The sequence below is a fragment of the Drosophila elegans genome, unplaced genomic scaffold (assembly GCF_018152505.1).
Source record: "Drosophila elegans isolate 14027-0461.03 unplaced genomic scaffold, ASM1815250v1 contig_208, whole genome shotgun sequence".
Lineage (NCBI taxonomy): Eukaryota > Metazoa > Arthropoda > Insecta > Diptera > Drosophilidae > Drosophila > Drosophila elegans.
In genome coordinates this window covers 1,892,008-1,912,619 of record NW_024545578.1, presented here as the reverse complement: position 1 = coordinate 1,912,619, position 20,612 = coordinate 1,892,008, and the positions used below count along the sequence as shown (strand labels likewise).

The 20,612-nt window shown below is 46.6% G+C and overlaps 1 protein-coding gene across 6 annotated transcripts in view; it reads left to right on the top strand.

The window, feature by feature from the left end:
• Positions 1-18,941, top strand: part of LOC108145846 (spectrin beta chain, non-erythrocytic 5) — a 35,551-nt gene extending 16,610 nt beyond the window's left edge. For 3 of the 6 annotated variants that reach the window (XM_041708069.1, XM_041708070.1, XM_017271460.2), the window contains 13 exons: positions 5-172; positions 2,441-2,557; positions 2,631-2,893; positions 3,235-3,364; positions 3,638-3,825; positions 4,121-7,094; positions 7,426-7,565; positions 8,068-9,678; positions 10,057-15,949; positions 16,105-16,441; positions 16,537-16,647; positions 16,811-17,422; positions 18,341-18,941. In XM_041708069.1, coding sequence (XP_041564003.1) covers positions 5-172; positions 2,441-2,557; positions 2,631-2,893; positions 3,235-3,364; positions 3,638-3,825; positions 4,121-7,094; positions 7,426-7,565; positions 8,068-9,678; positions 10,057-15,949; positions 16,105-16,441; positions 16,537-16,647; positions 16,811-17,422; positions 18,341-18,594 — 12,798 coding nt within the window. In that variant the 3' untranslated portion in view covers positions 18,595-18,941. The remainder of the gene's footprint in view (positions 1-4; positions 173-2,440; positions 2,558-2,630; positions 2,894-3,234; positions 3,365-3,637; positions 3,826-4,120; positions 7,095-7,425; positions 7,566-8,067; positions 9,679-10,056; positions 15,950-16,104; positions 16,442-16,536; positions 16,648-16,810; positions 17,423-18,340) is intronic. The other 3 variants (XM_017271461.2, XM_017271462.2, XM_017271465.2) reach the window with 3 other exon arrangements.
• The last annotated feature ends 1,671 nt before the right edge of the window (positions 18,942-20,612 follow it).

The following is a 20,612-nucleotide window of genomic DNA, read 5'->3' as shown; positions in this document are numbered from 1 at the left end:
GTAGGCCAAAATGGAGGTCGAAGACCTATTCACAGACCTGGCCGATGGCATCAAGCTGCTGAAGCTGCTGGAGATCATATCGTCGGAGAAACTGGGCAAGCCGAACAGTGGACGCATGCGCGTCCATAAAATCGAAAATGTCAACAAGAGTCTGGCATTCTTGCACACCAAGGTGAGATATAAAATGCACGTATATGTATATATTGGTGGGGAGTTGTTGAAGACAGAAGACTGAAGACAGAGGACAGAAGACTGGAGAGTGGAGAGCTCTCTACGCATTTGTAGAAAGTGCAAGTCGCGCCTGCGCAGCTGCGCGTGGCCATTGCGTGCTTTGTTTGCCGTATGAGTACGAGCTCCGCGGCTCCGGCTTTTGGATCTGTGGGGATATCTCTGGGGAAGTGAGAGGAGACATGGCAAAATATATATTTAATTACCTGGCCTGGGCCCCGACTTTTTTCTTGGCAATTTCTGAAATATTTGCATACTTTCTAATGCATTTTTTTTTTTGTAGCTCCAACTCACTTCGCTTGGCACATTTTCCACACAACGTACTTTCTTTGCACCTCTCGTGTGCATTCGAATTCGATTTTAATTGTGCAAAGCGGACAGCTTAGCGTGCGACATAGTTTCGTATCTTCTTAGTTAGTGAGGGGCCCCTGTACTAATCCAATTAGAAGCAATTAAAACGCAGCTATTTGTATTTGTCCCATTGCCCAACTAATTCATTTTGTTTCTTAAGCGCCTGCAGTGAAAGTTTTTTCGGTCTTACTTTTCACCGCATCGCATCGCACCGCACTTCATTTCGTATTTTATTTGTTTTTTGGGCTTGTCTCCCATGTGTGTGTGACATGGGTATTGAGTGCATTTTAATTGGTTTTTAGGCCTCAAAAGAAGGCCGGTCAAAAGATTTACGCATGGAGGATCTCTGGCGACCCATTGAAGCGTTCAGGGTAGCACGTCTCTCGGAATTCCCAGTCACCAAATGCCGTAGCTTTGCAAGAAACCATAACATTACAGAAAACTTCCCAATAAGTCCATTAAAGTGAACTGTTTCTCGGAATAGGCTAAATATATAATATAATGCTAACATTTTTTGAAGCGCTGTTCATATATTTCCATAAAGAATATTGTCTTATTCTTTATTAATAATTTCAGTTTTGAAATATCAAGCTAATTTAAATGCTTTCTTTCCTAAATCTCAAATTAATAAGAAACACATAAATTATTAATAAAATACGAAAAATACATTTTTAGACAGTTAGTTTATTTATATTTTTCAGTCGTAGTTGAATAACTATTTCTAAAATCTAAAATATATTCAAGAGACGCCCCGGTTTTTTGGCTTAATTTTCTAAGTCATTAAACTATAAAAAGTCTCTCATAATCATAGGGCTTATCTCTAAGAGTAATAATATTTTCCTTGGGTTTTAAATCATTAAATAGAATATAAGACTTAAGTTTGTTGAATTCGAAATTTCATCTTAAACAAACTATTTTCCATAAATAGGCAGTTTGGTTAAACTATGTAAAACAATAGGCTGATCATAAATTTCTGAAAAGTCTTTTATAATTATAGGATTTACCTCAAAGAAACGCCCACATTTTCTTAAATATATCCTCTTTTTACAAATTTAATGAATTTGTAATTCAATCGTGAACAAAATATTTTCCAGTAAATGGTAATTTTTACCTTTGGCCATAAATCAGCAGCCAAGCGCTCTGTATCAGATCTGTATCAGCTAGTAACTTATGCTTTCTTCGCTGAGATTATTAGGGGAGTTACCTGACCCACAATAAATGCAAATGAAGCCGCTTTAAGGTCAAGCACCTCCACCTGATAATGCGTGACTTTCTGGACAGGCACAGACCTACTTTGGATATCTATAGGTATAGGTATAGGTATCTGTTTCTGTGGGTTGTGGAACTCTTGGTAACCCAATATGTAGCTTACCCACTCCACAATCCACACTCCACACTCCACTGACAACAAATGGAAAATGAAAGAAATGAAGAAGAGATAGTGTGGAGAATGGAAATAATTTATACACTGTTAAAAAATGGCATAGTAGACACTTATATCTGGCTATGGAACTTAAAATTTAACATTTCATATTTTCAATAATTATAAAATCAAATTATAAAATACCATACATATTACCTTCCTTTTAAAATTAAAATAATTGAATTGATTTTTAATGTGTGCTATTTGTTTGTTTTATTTTCATTGTATATAAGTTAGATATGGCTTACATTTTTTGATATTGCAATTTTTTCCGAAAATAGTCAAAATAAAGATTTTCTTTGTATTAGTTTTATTTTTAGGAAATTAAAAATAAAAAAAAATTGTCATGAATGAAATCAAAGCGAAAAATACCTAAATCTAATACACTTGGATTTACTACGATATTTTTTTAACAGTGTATGATGGCTTCTTTTTCAGGTCCGTCTGGAGTCCATTGGTGCTGAGGACATTGTCGATGGCAACCCTCGTCTCATCCTGGGTCTCATCTGGACCATCATTCTGCGGTTTCAGATTCAGGAAATTGAAATCGATGTGGTAAGGTGTCCACTTTGCAATTTGTATAATAAAAGTACTTAATTTAAAATAAAAAACTACTTTTATCTTTTAGGATGAAGAGAACGAGTCAAGCGAGAAGCGTTCCGCCAAAGATGCGCTGCTTTTGTGGTGCCAGCGCAAGACGCATGGCTATCCGGGCGTCAATATCACGGACTTCACCAACTCCTGGCGCTCCGGATTGGGCTTCAATGCACTCATCCACTCGCATCGCCCCGATCTGTTCGAGTACAGCACCATTGTCAATTCGAAGAACTCCAACCTGGACAATCTTAATCACGCCTTCGACACGGCCGCCAACGAATTGGGCATTCCCAGGTGAGGATTTGTAGGGTCTATAAGCTAAATTCTAGGTTTTGTGTTTCGGAGAAAAACACTCTGTATTCGCATCACACAATAAAAAGTTTCACCCTTGTCATTTTTTAAAACAATTGATCTAAAGTAATTAAGAAAAATTGACAACTAAATTAAATCTTTAAATCTGTATAAATTCTTAAGAGGTTTTCTGGCTTTTAGAATTATTAATTATTAATAGCAATGATTGTCTTAATGTTCAAATGGTATAGTTAATTTAATTGTTACATCGACTGAACAAATATCTATGAAATGAATTTAATTAACTGACTTTTGACTTTTAATTTCTAATTCCCCTTTGCAAGCCTGCTCGATGCGGAGGACATTGACTCTGCCCGACCGGATGAGAAGTCGATCTTGACCTATGTGGCCTCCTACTATCACACCTTTGCACGCATGAAGAACGAGCAGAAGAGCGGCAAGCGCATAGCGAATGTGAGTTAGACCTCTACTTTTTTTCAGATTCAGGTTCATATTCAGATGCGGATGCCATTGGCAGAGTCCCATGGAAAATCGCCTCTGGAAATCGCTGCAGCGTAACAGTGTGTCCCACAGTTAACGCTCTACTTCACAATGGATTGGCCCCCGATCGGATTCGTATTCGGATTCAGATTCGGATTCGTTTTCGTATTCGGGTGCGGTCCAGATCTACACCTAGAAAGTTGCTCAACCAGCGCTCTCTTTTCTTTTTGTGTCGATCCCCTCCAGATTGTCGGCCAGCTGATGGATGCCGATCGCAAGAAGATGCAGTACGAGGGTCTGACCACAAACCTGCTGAGCTGGATCCGCCAGAAGACGCTGGAGCTGGAGCAGCGCGACCTGCCCAACTCGCTGGAGGGCATCCAGCGGGAACTGCTGGCCTTCAAGGAGTACCGCACCATTGAGAAGCCACCCAAGTGAGTAGCCGGTTAAAGTCAAATCAAACAAAAACAGCTCCAAAAACAAATGTTAAAAACATTTTTTTTAATATTAAATATATATGTACTGCGAATTTTTCAGCCTGACATTCTTCAGCTGAAGGCAGTCTAATATATGTAAATTCTGGTGTTACTTTATTAGCTTCTTTTAAAAAGTTTATAATTCTTTGGACTTAAACCTATTTATTAACGCGAATTCTTTAGCTAAATACCGTCCAATGTATTCCTATAATGTAATGTTATTATTAATGATACCTTTCCTTTTTTTTTATAGATACAAGGAGCGCAGTGAGATCGAGGCTTTGTACTTCACCATCAACACTCTGCTGAAGGCCTTGAATCAGCCGCCGTATAATCCCCAGGATGGGCAGTTGGTCAATGACATCGAGAAGGCCTGGCAGATCCTGGAGTATGCCGAACATCATCGCGAGGTGGCCCTGCGGGAGGAACTGCTCCGCCAGGAGAAACTGGAGCAGCTGAACTACAAGTTCGAGAAGAAGTCTGTCCTGCGAGAGGGTTATCTCAAGGAGATGATCCAAGTGCTGTCCGATCCGCGTTACTTGCGCCAAGTGGATGCCACGTTGAAGAAACACGAGGCCATTTCCGCAGACATTCTGGCTCGCGTAGAGCGTTTCAATGACCTGACAGCCATGGCCGAGGAGTTGGACCGGGAGAACTATCACGGCAAGGAGCGAGTGCGTCGCCGGGAGCAGGAGGTGATGGCCAAGTGGCGCCAGTTGCTGGAGCTGCTGGAGAACCAACGACTGAACCTCTCTCAGATGAGCAACCTGATGAATCTGCTACGTGAAATCGCCAGCACCACGGAGGCGGTGAGGGAATTGCAGCAACAGTTCGCCTCCGAGGACGTGGGTCCACATCTGCTGGGCGTGGAGGAACTGCTGCAGGCTCATTCGCTGCAGGAGCTGCAGGTGAATACCTATGGCGAGACCCTCAAGCGGTTCAATCGCCAGGCCCTGCCCTACAAGAGTTCGGAGCACAAGGATGCGGCCTTGCTGGCCCAACGTCTGGCCGATTTGGAGGAGGCCTACTCCGAACTGCTGCGTCGTTCGGCGGCGCGAAGAGCTCGCCTGGAGGAGGCCCGGAATTTCCATCACTTCATGGAGGACTACGACAACGAGGAATCCTGGTTGGTGGACAAGCAGCGCATCTGCAAAACGGGCATCACTGCCAAGGATTTGCGGGCTGTGCTCTCGCTACAGCAAAAACACAAAGCTCTGGAGGATGAGATCAAGTCGAGGAAGCCCAAATCCGGTCAAATGTCCGATGCGGGCAAGCGGTTGATAGGCGAGGAGCATCCCCGCTCCTCGGAGATCCAAAGCAGGATTGATTCTCTAGCGGAACATTGGCAAGCTTTGGAAGCTCTAGTGGAGCTGCGACGTCGCCAGTTGGAGGATGCCGCCGAGGCCTATCAGTTCTACACGGATGCAAATGAAGCCGAGTCCTGGCTGAACGAGAAAATGGCCTTGGTCAACTCGCGGGACTATGGCAACGATGAGCCCTCGGCTCAGGCTCTGCTCCAGCGACATCGCGATCTGCAGGGTGAACTGAATGCCTATTCCGGGGACATCCTTAATCTTAACCAGCAGGCTGATAAGCTAATCAAGGCAGGAATTTGCACACTGGAGCTATCTGCTGTGGAGCCCGAACTGCCAGAGGTTGAGCAGGAGGAGTGGGTCAACGAAACGCGTCTGGTGCCCAAGGAGGTGTGGGAGGATGAGTGGGTGGAGAAGCTGGAGCACAAGAAGGTCACTGAGACCAAGCTGCTGCCCCATGTGAAATCCCTGTTTCCATTCGAGGGTCAAGGCATGAAGATGGACAAGGGCGAGGTGATGCTGCTCAAGTCCAAGACCAACGATGACTGGTGGTGTGTGCGCAAGGATAATGGAGTGGAGGGTTTTGTGCCAGCCAATTATGTGCGAGAGGTGGAACCCCGACCGGTGGCCTGCATTGTGCCCAAAGCGGAGAAGGTCAAGTCCCTGCAAAAGGTTAAGAAAACGATCTTGGTACGTCAAGTGGTGCCCGTGAAGCGGATTAAACCAGTGAGTGTGGCACCCAAACCTCTTGTGCAAAGAAGAACCTCCACGCAGAGCATCAATGAGAATGCCGACAGCGTGGAGAAGCGCCAGCAGAGGATCAATCAGACCTACGATGAGCTGCAGGAGATGGCCCAGAAACGCCATGCCCTGCTCGAGGATTCCATTCACCTGTTCGGCTTCTATCGCGAGTGCGACGACTTCGAGAAGTGGATGAAGGAGAAGGAGCGCATGATCAAGTCGGACGAGGGCGAGGGCGTGGACAATGCCAAGCGCAAGTTCGAGAAGTTCATCACCGACCTGTCGGCTGCCTCGAAGCGGGTGGAGGAGATCGATGGCGCGGTGGACACCTTCCGCCGACAGGGTCACTCGCAGCTGGACAAGATCATTGCCCGCCAGCGACAGATCCATCAGATTTGGCAGCGCCTCAACAATGCCAAGGCTCAGCGGGAAAAGAGCTTGGAGGGTGCCTCCAGTGTGGAGCTATTCAATCGAACCTGCGATGAAGCCAAGGTTTGGATGAGTGAGAAGATGCTGCAGCTGGACACGGCTGTCATTACACCCGATCTACGGACAGTTCAAGCCTTGCAGCGGAGGCACCAGAATTTGGAGCGAGAATTGGCCCCAGTGGAGGACAAAGTCAATAGGGTAACCTACCTGGGTAACTCGGTGAAGAATGCCTATCCGGCGGAGAAGGACAATGTGAATGCGCGCCAACAGGAGGTCCAGGACATGTGGCAACAGGTCCAACAGCGTGGCTCTGATCTGCGCAACCGCATCGAAAGCGAGGTGGGCCAGCAGATCTTCAACAACAGTGCCAAGGTTCTACTCGCCTGGATCGACTCCGTCAAGGATCAACTGAATGCCGATGAATCGGCTCGAGATGTGGAGACGGCCAACAATCTGCTGAAGAAACACAACGATCTGGGCGATGATATCCGCGCCCATGACACCGAATTCGTGGAGGTCATCCAGCTGGGCAAGCAGTTGTCCGACGGCAAACCCCACATGGCCGAAACGGTGGCCGTGATTGAGCGTTTGAAGGCTGAACAGGATGCCATCCACCGCGGCTGGGCCGAGAAGCAAAAGTGGCTGCTGCAGTGCGTCGAGCTGCAGATGTTCAACCGGGAGGCGGACAAGATCGATGCCACGACCAAGAGCCACGAGGCCTTCCTGGAGTACAACAACCTGGGGGTGAGTTTTTATTGAGTTTTATAAACTATAAAAGCCAGTCATTTGGAACTTTTTATAAAGATTCGAATTATTCAATCAATATCTGTCGAAAACTTCAAAAATGTTTTAAATCTAACTATGATTTTGGGAATTATAAAGAATGTTTTAGTTATGACGTCACAGCATATTGAAAAATTAATGTTGACCCCGCAGTTCGGCAGATGGCGCCACCTAAAACAAGATGGTTTTGTGGGGGCATGTTTGTTTGTAAATTATTTAGTTGAATCACGGCTATCAAAAAGTCGGGGAACTCTTTTTTATGTTGAAAACTAATGTGTTTTTTCTTTGGCAGTCTTCTCTGGATGAAGTGGAGGCCATTCTGAAGCGTCACCTGGACTTTGAGAAGAGCCTGATGGCTCAGGACAAGATCCTCAAGGGTTTCTCGGACAATGCAGACAAGCTGATTGCTAACGATCATTACGATTCTAAATAGTAAGTGTCCTTTGCTCAAAAATCAGAAACCATAATGGTTACAATTATTAGTTTTTTTTAAGACAAAATGTACTCATATTTTATATTATGGATAACAAGTAAAATAGAAAAAAAACTCGAAAATAATCATAATTTTGTAAGCGATATTATTTGATTCCTAAAAAATATATACATATATTTAAATCATGAATCTATTCAATTATTATTTTAAGACTTTTTTTGATTTATTGGCCATTAATAATAAATTTAAAACAAGGTAATATAGTAAAACGCAGAAAAACTAACTATTGGAAAATAAAAAAAAAATTGCTGCTAATAATAATTTGAAAAATATAATTTTGTGATCAGTATTATTTTATTCAACGATAGTACGATAGATATAAATAATAAAACTATAAAACAATCATTGTAAAAAATTCAAATTAAATTAAAATCAAATATTAAGCGATATTGTATTTATAAAAAGTATATTTATAATCTAACCAATTTTCTAAACTTGCAGCATCGGAGATCGTCGTGGTCAGGTTTTGGGCAAGCGCAAGGCTGTCAGGGATCGCGCCTTCGAGAGGAAACGTCTGCTGCAGGCCTCCAAGGACTTCCACAAGTTCGCCGCCGAGGCTGATGACCTGAAAGTGTGGCTGCAGGACAAGACGAGGATTGCAGGCGATGAGAACTACCGGGATCTGAGTAATCTGCCACGCAAACTCCAAAAACACCAGGCCTTCGAGCGGGAGCTGCGCGCCAATGAGGGTCAGCTGAGGAATGTGACCAAGGATGGACAGGCCCTGGTCCAGGCCGGAAATCGAGTGCCCGAGGTGGAGTCCCGGGTGGCCGATCTGAACAAGCGCTGGAAGGATCTGCTCACCCTCTCCGAGGACAAGGGCCGCAAGCTGGAGCAGGCCGCATCCCAGCGGGAGCACAATCGTGCCTTGGAGGATGCCAAAAAGAAGGTGGACGAACTGGACACGGCCCTGCGAAGTGGCGATGTGGGCAATGATCTGCGCAGTTGCAAGGATCTGATCAACAAGCAGCAAATCCTCGAATCGGAGATCACCATTTGGGATCAGAAGGTGGCGGAACTGGTGTCCACTGGCGATGACATGGCCCACGAGGGTCACTTCAATGCCAGGAATATCGAGGCGGGCACCAAGGAGCTGCAGCAGAGATTCAAGGATCTCAGGGATCCCACCCAACGCAGGAGAGCCAAGTTGGAGGAGAGCCTGAACTATCACAAATTTGTGTTCGAACTCGATTCGGAGTTCCAATGGATCAACGATCACCTGCCGGCAGCCAAGTCCAATGAGCTCGGCCAGAATCTGCATCAGGCTCAGTCGCTGCACAAGAAGCACAAGAAATTGGAGGCTGAGGTCAAGGGTCACCAGCCGGTGATCAACAAGGCCTTGCTGGCAGGACAATCGCTGATATCCCAGCAGCATCCCGAGCGCGAACAGGTGGAGAATCTTTGCCAGCAGCTGGAGCAGGCCTGGCAGGACCTGGAACGGCATTGCGCGGAGAGATCCAGGAAGCTGGACATGTCCCTGAAGGCCCAACAGTATCTGTTCGATGCCGGCGAGATCGAGTCCTGGCTGGGTGAGCGCAACAATGCCCTGCGATCCACGGAATATGGCCGTGATCGCGACTCCGCGGCCAAGTTGCTCACCAAGCACAAGACCATCGAGCTGGAGCTGGACACTTACTCGGGCATCGTGACCGAAATGGGTCACAGTTGTGCCGCCATGGTGGCCGCCAATCATCCGGACAGCAAAGTTCTGGCCGCCAAGCAGCAGTTGATTGAGAAAATGCTTAAATCCCTGCATAAGTTGGCCTCCCAACGGCAGGGTCGCCTCATGGAGAGCCTCTACAAGCACGAATACTTCCTCGAGTCCGACGAGGTGGAGCAATGGATCCGGGAGCAGGAGCAGGCCGCCTCGTCGGAGGACTACGGCCAGGACTTTGAGCATCTGCAGCTGCTGCAGAACAAGTTCGACGATCTGAAGCACCGCGTCGAGGTCGGAGCCGATCGAGTGGATCAGTGCGAGCTGCTGGCCAAGAAGCTCATCGATTCGGAGAGTCCCTATGCCAACGAGGTGGAGAAGCGACAGGAACAACTGAGGTGAGTGCGGGGGGAGAGCGTTTATCTGTCAAGAGTAAAGATTTTTCAATTTTATGTTTTTCAAATCAGAATTAGAATCAAAATACAATATACCATATCTACATCTATAATGATTTTTAAGTCTCTTTTTTTTATAAAATGTGTTTTTAAATCAGAATAAATCAACATTGAAAACATGGATATCTATAGCTTTTACGATTTTAAAGTCTCTTATTTTTATAATTAATGATATTTTAAATTAACATTATACAATACATTATTTAACTCATTTTAAAACTCCTGCAAACATTTTGTATAAAACCATTTGATATAAAATTTAAATAAGCTATTAAACTAAATTATTATTTTTTGTTGTATTTCGTTTGTAACATTCTGTAGAACTTCCTGGGAGAACCTGCTGCAACTGCTTAACCAGCGGGAGCAGAAGCTCCATGCCGCCGGCGAGATTCACCGCTTCCATCGGGACGTGGCCGAGGCACTGTTCCGCATTCAGGACAAGAATGCTGCCCTCTCCCAGGAGCTGGGCAAGGATTTGAACTCCGCCTTGGCGCTGCTCCGCAAGCACGAGGGCTTCGAGAACGATCTGGTGGCGCTGGAGGCCCAACTGCAGGTGCTGGTGGAGGATTCGGTGCGCCTGCAGGCCAAGTATCCATCGAATGCCACGGCCATTGCCCAGCAACAGGACAAGGTGGTGGCCGCCTGGAATGACCTCAAGGAACGATCGACGGCCCGTGGCGACCGCTTGGCTGCCAGCTCCGATCTGCAGACCTTCTTGACCGACGTCAGGGATATAGTTTCGTGGTCGGCCAACCTGCGTGCCGCCCTCCAGGCGGAGGAGCATGTGAGCGATGCCGCCGGAGCCACTGCCCTGAAGATCCAGCACGATGCCATCTATGGGGAGATCGAGGCCCGGGAGGACAAGTTCCGGTATCTCAACGAACTGAGTGATTCCATGGTCCAAACGGGACACTATGCTGCGGCGGATGTGGAGGAGAAGTGCGCTGCCATGTTGGATGAGCGCCAGAAACTGCATGCCGCCTGGAATAAGAAGAAAATCATGCTGGAGCAGAAGATTGATTTGTTCTGTTTCCTGCGCGATGCCAAGCAGATTGATAACCTCTCCAGTTCGCAGCAGGCGGCCTTGAGTAGCTCTGACTTTGGCCAGACTGTGGAGGATGTGCAGAATCAGATCAGGAAACACGATGAGTTCGAGCGACTTATACAAACGCAAGAGGAGAAGGTGGCTTTGCTGCAGGAACATGGCCGCAAGCTCATCGAGCAGCGTCACTACGACAGTGCCAATATCCAGACCATTCTCCAGGGAGTCCTGGGCCGTCGCCAAAAGGTCAAGGATCTGTGTGCCGTGCGTCGCTACAAACTGGAAGATGCCTTACTGTATGCCAAATTCGTTAGAGATTGCGCTGAAGCGGAGTCCTGGATCAATGAGAAGCAAAAGAAGCTGGAGGCCGATGCGGCCAGCTATGCCGAGGTCACAAATCTCGACGAGAAGATCAAGAAGCTGCAGAAGCATCAGGCCTTCCAGGCCGAAGTGGCTGCCAATCAGGGCAGGATCCAGGAGATCCAGGACACGGGAGTGATTCTGCTAAGCAAACAGCACGAATCCTCGCCGGAAATCAAGCTGGCCATTGAGCGAGTACTGCAGGCCTGGCAGGGATTGCTGGCCGAGCTGGAGCAGCGTGGCCGAGGGTTGGAAGAGGCCCAGGATAGTCTGGAGTTCAACAGCCAGCTGGACAAGATCGAGGCCTGGATCCGCGACAAGGAGATGATGGTGCAGGCCAGCGACACGGGTCGCGATCTGGAGCACTGCAATGCCCTGATGCGGAAACTGGACGACGTGGACTCGGACATGCGAGTGGACGACCAGCGGGTGAAGCACATCAATCAGCTGGCCGACAAGCTCATCAACCAGGCCCAAGTGCCGGCGGATACCCAGAGTGTGGACAAGAGGCGCAAGGACTTCAACTACAATTGGCGACAGCTCCAGGGAGCCCTCAATGCCTATAGAGCGTTGCTGGGAGGCGCCAATGAGATCCATGTCTTCAATCGCGATGTGGACGACACGGCGGAGAGAATTGCCGAGAAATCGCTGGCCATGAGCTCCACCGACACGGGCAGAGATCTGGCTGCCGTGGAGGCACTTATCCGCCGGGAGGAGGCCCTCGAACGAGACATGTCTGCCGTTAAGCTCAAGATCGATCAGCACGAGACTGCTGCTGACTTCCTGATCAAGAAGTATCCCGAACGTGGGGCCCAGCACATTGAGAGGAAGCTAGAGGAACTGCACAAATCCTGGGGCAATCTGCAGGCCTTGTCGGTGAAGCGACAGAGCATCCTCAACGAAGCCTATTTGGCACACAAGTTTGTGTCGGATGTCAAGGAACTGGAACTCTGGGTCAACGACATGATCAAGAAGATGAACAATACCCAGGCTCCCTCGACTATCAATGATTGTGAGACCCAATTGGAGTTGCATCAGGAACGTAAGGTCGAGATTGAAGGCAGGGAAGAGGCTTTTGCTGGTTTGAAACAACAAGGTGATCAGTTGACCAACAGACCGCAACAACAGCAGCCGGAGAATGTGAAACGATATCTGCTGGTGCTGGAGGAACTGCATCAAACCCTAAACGATGCCTGGAGCGAAAGAGCCAGGGATTTGACAGAGGCCCATCAACTGCAGCTTTTCAAGGCCCAAGTGGAGCAGGTGGAGATTTGGCTGGCCAACAAGGAGGCCTTCCTCAACAACGACGATCTGGGTGACTCCTATACGGCCGTGGAAAGACTGCTGAAGAAGCACGATGCCTTCGAGCAGCTACTCCATGCCGATCATGTGGACACGCTGCAGAAGTTTGCCAATAGCATACTGGAGGGTGAGCCCAAGGATGCGGATTTGATACGTGAAAAACTGGCCTACATACTGAGGAGGAAACAGAAACTACTGGAATTGTCAGAGGAGAGAAAACAGAGGCTCATCCAATCGCTGCAATTGCAGGAGTTCCTGCGCAGTCTGTACGAGATCGATCGCTGGCTGGTGCAGAAGCTGCAGGTGGCCCTGGATGAGAACTACCGGGAGCCGAGTAATCTGCAGAGCAAGATACAGAAGCATGCTGCCTTCGATGCCGAGCTATTGGGTAACTCACAACGCGTGCAGTCGGTCATACACGAGGGCGAACGCCTCATTCGAGGTGAGCACTTTGCCAGGGATGAGATTGCCCAGCAGGTGCAGTTGCTCGAGGGCGACTGGCTGAAGCTGAAGGGAGCCTCGCAGACCAAAAAGGACAAACTGCAGCAGGCCTACGATGCCTTGGCCTTCAGCCGGAGTGTGGATGAGTTCAACAACTGGATGGATGAGGTGGAACTGCAGTTGAGTAGCGAGGATTACGGCAAGGATCTGGCTGCCGTGAGTAATCTCCTGAAAAAACACGAACGTCTGGAGGCGGATGTGGCCCACCATGGCGAGCTGGCTGAGCAACTCAAGCTGAAGGATGAGCAGTTCTTCCAAGCGGATCACTTCCTGCGCCACGAAATCCACGAGAGAGCCACTGTCAGCATACGCAGATACAACACGCTGCACGAACCCTTGGGCATACGCCGCGAGAACCTGGAGGATTCGCTCAGCCTGCAGCAGTTCCTGCGCGATGCCGAGGATGAGCTGCAATGGCTGGCGGAGAAGCAACTGGTGGCGGGTTCCCAGGATCTGGGCACGAGTCTGCTGTCGGTGCAGGGTCTGCAAAAGAAGCATAACTCCTTGGAGGCGGAGCTGACCTCACAGGAACCCTTGATACAGGCACTCCTCCAAAGGGGTCAGCAAATGATCCGCGACAATCACTTTGCCAGCGAACAGTTGCAATACAAGTCGGAGTTACTCCAGAAACAACTGGTTCAACTAAGAGATTTGGCTGCCATTAGACGCCTTCGCCTCCTGGATGCCGTCGAGAGTCAGCTCTTCTATGTGGAGGCCAACGAGGCGGATGCCTGGATGCGCGAAAAGCGACCAGTCTTGGCCAGCAGTGACTACGGTCGCGATGAGGTCTCCGTTCAGGGTCACCAAAAGAAACTGGAGGTCCTGCAAAGGGAGCTCACTGCCTTCAAGCCATCCATCGAAAAGGTGGCCAAACTGGCCACTGGCCTGATCGAACGCAATCACTTCGATAGCTCCAAGATCGGGGAGAAGAACGGGCAGGTGGGTCAGCAGTACGAGGATCTGCTGCGTTTGTCCAAGGAGCGCGAGCTGAGATTGGGCGAGTGCAAGAAGCTGTTTGAATACCTGCGTGAGACAGAGGAACTGCATGAGTGGGTGGGCGATCAGATGACCGTCACCGCCAGCGAGGATTACGGTGAGGATGTGGAGCACGTGGAGCAGCTCATACTGGCCTTTGAGTCCTTCGTGTCCAACCTGAATGCCAACGAGGCCAGGGTGGAGGCCTGTCTGGAACGTGGTGATCGTCTCATCCAGGAGAACAATCCCTATCGCAGTTCGATTAAATCCAAACGTGATGAAACCAAGCAGCTTTGGGAGGAGCTCAAGGATCTGGTGCATGCTCGGCAGGATGCCCTGGCTGGAGCCAAACAGGTGCATGTCTACGACCGGGTGGCGGATGAAACCATTCAGCTGATCAACGAGAAGGATGCCTCTTTGATCTCCGAGGATTACGGTCAGGATTTGGAGAGCATTCAGGCCTTGGGCAGAAAACATCAGGTGTTTGAATCCGAGCTAGTGGGCATCCAGGGTCAAGTGGACTCTGTCCTGGCTGAAGCTGTTAAGCTGGGCGAAATCTATCCCGATGCCAAGGAACACATTGAGGTCAAACGTGATGAAACGGTGGAGGCTTGGACGGATTTGAAGGAGAAAACTGGAGCCAGGAAGAACAAACTCATCCAGGCGGAGCAGCTGCAATCCTACTTCGATGAGTACCGCGATCTGATTGCCTGGATCAACGAGATGCTGGCCAAGATCACGGCACCCGAATTGGCCACCAGTGTGGCGGGAGCTGAGCTTCTACTAGCCAGCACCAAGGATCATGACACTGAGATACGTGCCCGTGATGAAACCTTTGCCAAATTTGCAGCCAACGGGCAGCAGTTGATCAAGGAGAAGCATTTCCTGGCCCACGAAGTGGAGGACAAGATCAAGGTGTTGCAGGCACGTCATGAACTCCTCAAGCACACACTACGCAAACGTCGTGAGATCTACGAACTCAATCTGGACACGCAACTCTTCCTCAAGGATGCCGAGATACTAGAGCAATGGATCAGTAGTCGTGAGCCACAGCTCAAGGATGCCAAACTAGGTGACTCCATACCCCAAGTGGAGGATCTCCTCCGACGGCATGAGGACTTTGAAAAGACAGTGGCCGCCCAGGAGGAGAAGTTCCAGGCCATTAAGCGGATAACGCTGCTGGAGCAGCTCTTCCGCCATCAGCTGGAGCAGGAGAAGATCAGCAAGCTGCAGGAAAAGGAGCGTCTGGAGAAGGAGCGACTGGAGCAGCTGAAGCAGCGGGAACTGCAGCGTTTGGCGGACGAGCGAAGGAGAGCGGAGAAGCAGCACGAGCATCGCCAGAATGCTGCCTCCCAGGAGAAGACGCCCATCTTCTCTTCGCCCATGGTCACGCCGGCCCAAACCAGTGGCCCACAATCGCCGGTTCCCGCCCAACTGAGGCCACCATTCGGAGACGAAAACGAGCATTTGGCCCTGCAAAAGTCGAGCTCAAGCGGCATGTTTGGCGATCGATTGCGTCGCGGCTCGGCCGATGCCAATGTCAAGCGGGCGGAGAGCATGAAGGTGCAGCCCAAGCAGGCCAAGCGTACGCCGTCCTTTACCACGAGGAGACGGGCTCAGTCATTCCGGAAAAACCAGAAGGGCGAGGGATTCGATCTGCCGCCCGTTGAGATTCAGGGCAGTCTGGAGCGCAAGCATGGCCTGCAATCCGGCGGCAAGAAGGCACCCGTGCGATCCTGGAAGCAATTCCACACCGTGCTCTGTGGCCAGCTGGTGTGCTTCTTCAAGGACGAGAACGATTTCCTGCAACAGAAGACGGCCACTGCCCCCGTGAATATCCTGGGCGCCAAGTGCGAACGGGCCGAGGATTACACCAAGAAGAAGTACGTCTTCCGGCTCAGACTGCCCGACGGCTCGGAGTTCCTCTTCGAGGCTCCCTCGCTGGACATCTTGAATGACTGGGTGCGCAAGATATCCTTCCACGCCAGTCTGCCGCCCAACATGCAGCTCCTGAGCTACGATGAATCCATGAAGGTAAGATCGACAAAGGTTTTATAGCCTCTCAGTTTCAGCTCACAGCAAGGGCAAAGCACTTTTATTTAAGTACACTTTTTTGGGAGTTTTGAAGATGGGGTATATAATACTTATAAAAAATGAATATTAATACCTAATTTAATTTATCCTAACAGCAACAGTCGAGCAGTTCCCCGGACATCAAGGTGACCAGCAGCGTGGAGTCGCCAGTCAGCTCCCGCAACTCCTCGCCCGATTCCCAGCGTCGCACCAGTGGTGGCCAGATCCTGGATGGCACGGCCACGCCCCAAATGGCCTTCCTGCAGCGGCAGATGCAACAACAGCAGCAGCAACAGCAGCAGCAGCAGCAGTCCCAGCCCAGTTCCCCCAGTTCACCCACCGCCGGATTCGACCAGAAGCCACCAATCCCGCCCAGAGGAGCGCCTCCGGTGGCCAGCCATCGCCAGAGCCAGGAGAATCTAGTAGTGATGCGCAATCGCCAAAGTTCCACTGGTAATACTATAGTGAAAAAACCTAACCCGTTTAAAAAAAAGGGATAACCCCTTGAATCAATTGTTTATAATACATAAACTGTTAATCCCCCCTAGACCTGCAACAATCCGCCACTTTGCCCGCCGGTTTGACTGGAGTCCAGCAGAATGGGAGCAGCAAGGATGACAGCGCGGTGCTGACACGCAACAGCGAGGCCAGACAATCGGGTGAGTACTCCTAAATGGGTGGGATGACCATGCCCATTTGTGTCCCAAGCCATTTGTGTCTCTGTCCATACACCTCGACCCAGTCAATCCAACTCCACATTCAACCAATCCACTCACATTGTACAAATTGTCCTCCAAAAACGCAATGCCGTGTGTGTATTAGAAAATCCGCCGCCATTGCCAACGACGATGCCACCAGTGGGTGGCCAGCATCATCAGCATCCCCAGCATTCCTCCCATTCCCATCAGAATACGACTCCGAATCAGGCGCAAGTGCAGCAGCGGATAAATGCCTTCAATGCGGCGGCAAGTCAGCAAAATCAGCCGGACTACTATAACAACAATGCAGCGAGGCAGCAGCAGCAGCAACAACAGCAGAGGATTCCCTCTGGCAGGATCGACTCCACGAGGAAGTTCATCGAGATGGAGGCACAGAACAACAATGGAGGTGGCAGCCCCAAGAGGAGCACCATCAACTATTCCAGCAGTGGGGCCAGCAGCAATGGCAATGGTAATGTGAAGCTAGGAAGCGGGACTACTACGATCACCACCTCAACCACCTCGACCACCTCAACCACCACCCATCACCACCATCAAGTGACCTCCAGCAGTCGCACGGTGTGGCATCTAACCTCATCATCGCCCACCTCATCGACCAAATCATCATCAACTGGTGGCTCTGGGGCCGGGGAGCCCACTCATGCCATCAGTAATCCAAGCTACATGGGTCTGCATCTCAATAACAATAACGATTCAATCGGAATTGGACTCGGTGGTTAGACGAAAAACTCATTAATCCTAACAATCTGTATAAAGTACCTATTATACCTAGTCCTAAGTGCATTTTCGGTTTTTGGCTGATCTCTGAATGTATCTCTTTTGTATATATTTCTTTACTCTGAATGCATGCCTGTTTTGTGGAATAAAGGTTCCTCAACTTTCAAACCGGTGAAGCTAACCCGCCGATCCTATCTGCGCACGAGTTTGCAAAGTATTTCTTTGGGTTCTGTATATACTATACCTAATGTTAACTATCCCTTGTATAAAATTATATAACTCAAACAAACTTCAATAGTAAAGCTTTAAGAATTTAATATTTTAAAAGTTTTTGGATCCTTGCATAAAATTATAAAGCTTAAAACCATCAATACTTTTATAGAACTTCTAATTCAAGTTTATAAAAGAGCTTTGAGTATACCACATTTTCTTTCCTTATAAAAATAATATTTATATTTTACTTCGTTTAAAAACTAATATTGTAAAGATTAAATCATCACTAATAAATTAAAATGAATTTAAAATATATCAATGTAGAATAATTGTATAAATAATATGGAAACTAAAAACTAATATTGTAAAAATTTAAGTTCTTATAATCATAATTTGTTCTTGTACTTTTTTGAGTCTATCAGAAACCCTTCAGAACTTTAATTGAATCATAAATATTGTTTTGAGTTATATTTTTTAGGTGTTATCCATAAGTGATCTTTCCTTTTACAACTTTTCTTTTTCACATATATGTAATATACCAATTTTAAGATATTTATGCTAAGAATGGAATCCTATTGCCTGTCCACCTCACTCTATGTTATGCTCCACTCCAAAAACACTCCTCATATGCATGATGCCTTCTTGTATATTTTGAAGATAATCCACCACTTAAACTTACACTTTTTTTATATTATACCACCAGGCTGGGGAAATACCCGTTTTGAGAGCAACCGACCCGTGTCCCTGCAGCCCGACTCCATTAGCTTTTCGCGCGTTTCGGCGGAGAGTTCCAGCGAAAGCGAGGCCCAGTCCATATCCTCCGTGTCCGGGGTGAAGGGCAGCAGCAAGGGATCCAAGGAGGAGCGCCGTAGCGGCATGTTCCGCATCTTTGGACGCAAGGGCGACAAGGAGAAGGAGAAGGACAAGCGCCGGTCGAGTCAAGTCCCGCCACAGTGAAAACATATCGCAACTTCTGGACAATTGAAAGGAGCATTGTTTTTGTATTTTTTATATACACCTTAATTATTTAATTTGTATCCGCCCAGGGCAAACAAATAAAAAAAATAAAAACAAACCACTTAACGAAACAAGAAACGAAACGCAAAAGTTGAAAAATTAAACGTGTCTACTTAAAGCTAAAGCGATAAATGAAAGTATAAAAGAAATATTATATATATATAAAGTCAATGTTTTAATTGCATTATAAAATGTATCTGTAAGTTTGTTCGTTGTATGATTAAATTTAATTTTCGTAAAACAAAAAACCTTAAACAATAAAAACTATACATATTGTGAAAACAAAACTATTACTATTTTATTTTACAGAGTTTTTGGTGATTACATTTAGAAGTCTGGTATAAAAAAATTGATTGTTATTTTGAAAGGCCTAAAAATAAAAATATTTATTTATAAAATTGAGTTGACTTGGTAAAGTTTTACTAAAAACGTTTAACACTTGGAGAAACTGGTAGAATACTATATAATACGATACATCCTACAGTCATCTAAACTATTTTGCACCCAAAAGTAAATAATCAAAAGTAGCTGATAAAGCCGCGACAATTGTTTGTTTTCTTGACCACCGTCAATAATATACTCTTTGACCTGTCATTAAATTTGCTTTATTTTTGCGCATCAAATTTTCTTACCACGCAGTTTTAAAAATGATCGATAGATACTTAATGCAAATTGAAATCAATTCATTTTTTTATATTAAAAAATATAATATTAAATATATATAACATAAAAAAAAATGTGAATTATCAAATAAAATATTATTTTTGTAAAGTGAAAAGGATTGCAAGCAAAACTGCTATAAGCATGCAAAAAAAACATATTAAGGCATGTTACACCTCGTTCCAATAAATTGGCTTTAAAAACTATAAATAGTTTTTTAGTTTAAGCAAAAATAAAATTATATTTTCCAAAAAATACCAAACATATTTTTTTAGAACTTGATGAGGCTTCTTAGCTTAGCTCTTTAGCTGTTCAAACCAGTTTATCGCTTGGTTGTGTACCTTTTTGAAACAAATTTACACAAATCGTATTTTTGCTAAAAGGCTCCAAAGGTGAAATCGACTGGCTGAGTATTTAAATTTTTAAAAATATTTCTTTGCTGATAATATTTTTTTCAAGTCTAGAACTCAGGCGTTTGCCATTTATGAGGGTCTCTAATCTGGTCTGTGATTACGCGGGATTTTCCCCATACGCTGACCGAAGCTACGATTCATATTTTTAAATTCTTATCTCTTTCTTGTTTCTTTTGTTTGAACCTGGGCTTTTCACTGCAATTATTAACTTTTTAACCTTATGTTGTTAATTTGTTATAATCTCAACAGGTGGTGGCCTATTTATAGTCAAATCTGCTTGATGAAGACAGTAAGAAATGGTAAATTATGTTTAAATTTAAATTCTTGTTAATCTATAAAAATAAGTGTGGCAAATAAATGACCCATCTTTTAAAAGTATGTCTCAGCGGGATTGTTAGTCATCTTATCTGCTTTCCAGATACATTCCGTAATCGGTACATCCCATTTGCGTATGCAAATTTGTCTGGTGCGAAATTAAATAAGTAATTGTTGTGGGTTTCTAAACATAGCTTTGTATTCCGCTGTGGTTCCAGGGGACTCTTCAAGATTCATTCAATTAATCTACTTATTTTTTCTGGGCTTAACCCAAGTGCCCTGGTAAATAGATTATTCTAGATCTGGATGAGTCCAGTTACATTTGGCATAATAAGTAAAAAATAATAACAAAATGCTTTCTTTTTAACTTTAAGTTTAAATAGAAAGTTTATGAGCATTTTATCGTTCTAAAAAGCAGAAGGTAATCCGCCTTAAAATTACGCTTTTAAAAGTGAGTACACATTTATCTCCATGTGGTTGATCAATTGCGTATATACCCGACTTTGCTTCGGCTTCGGCTGAGCTGCTCGACTGAGAGATCGTGGCACTATATAAGCTCCTCCGCGAGCG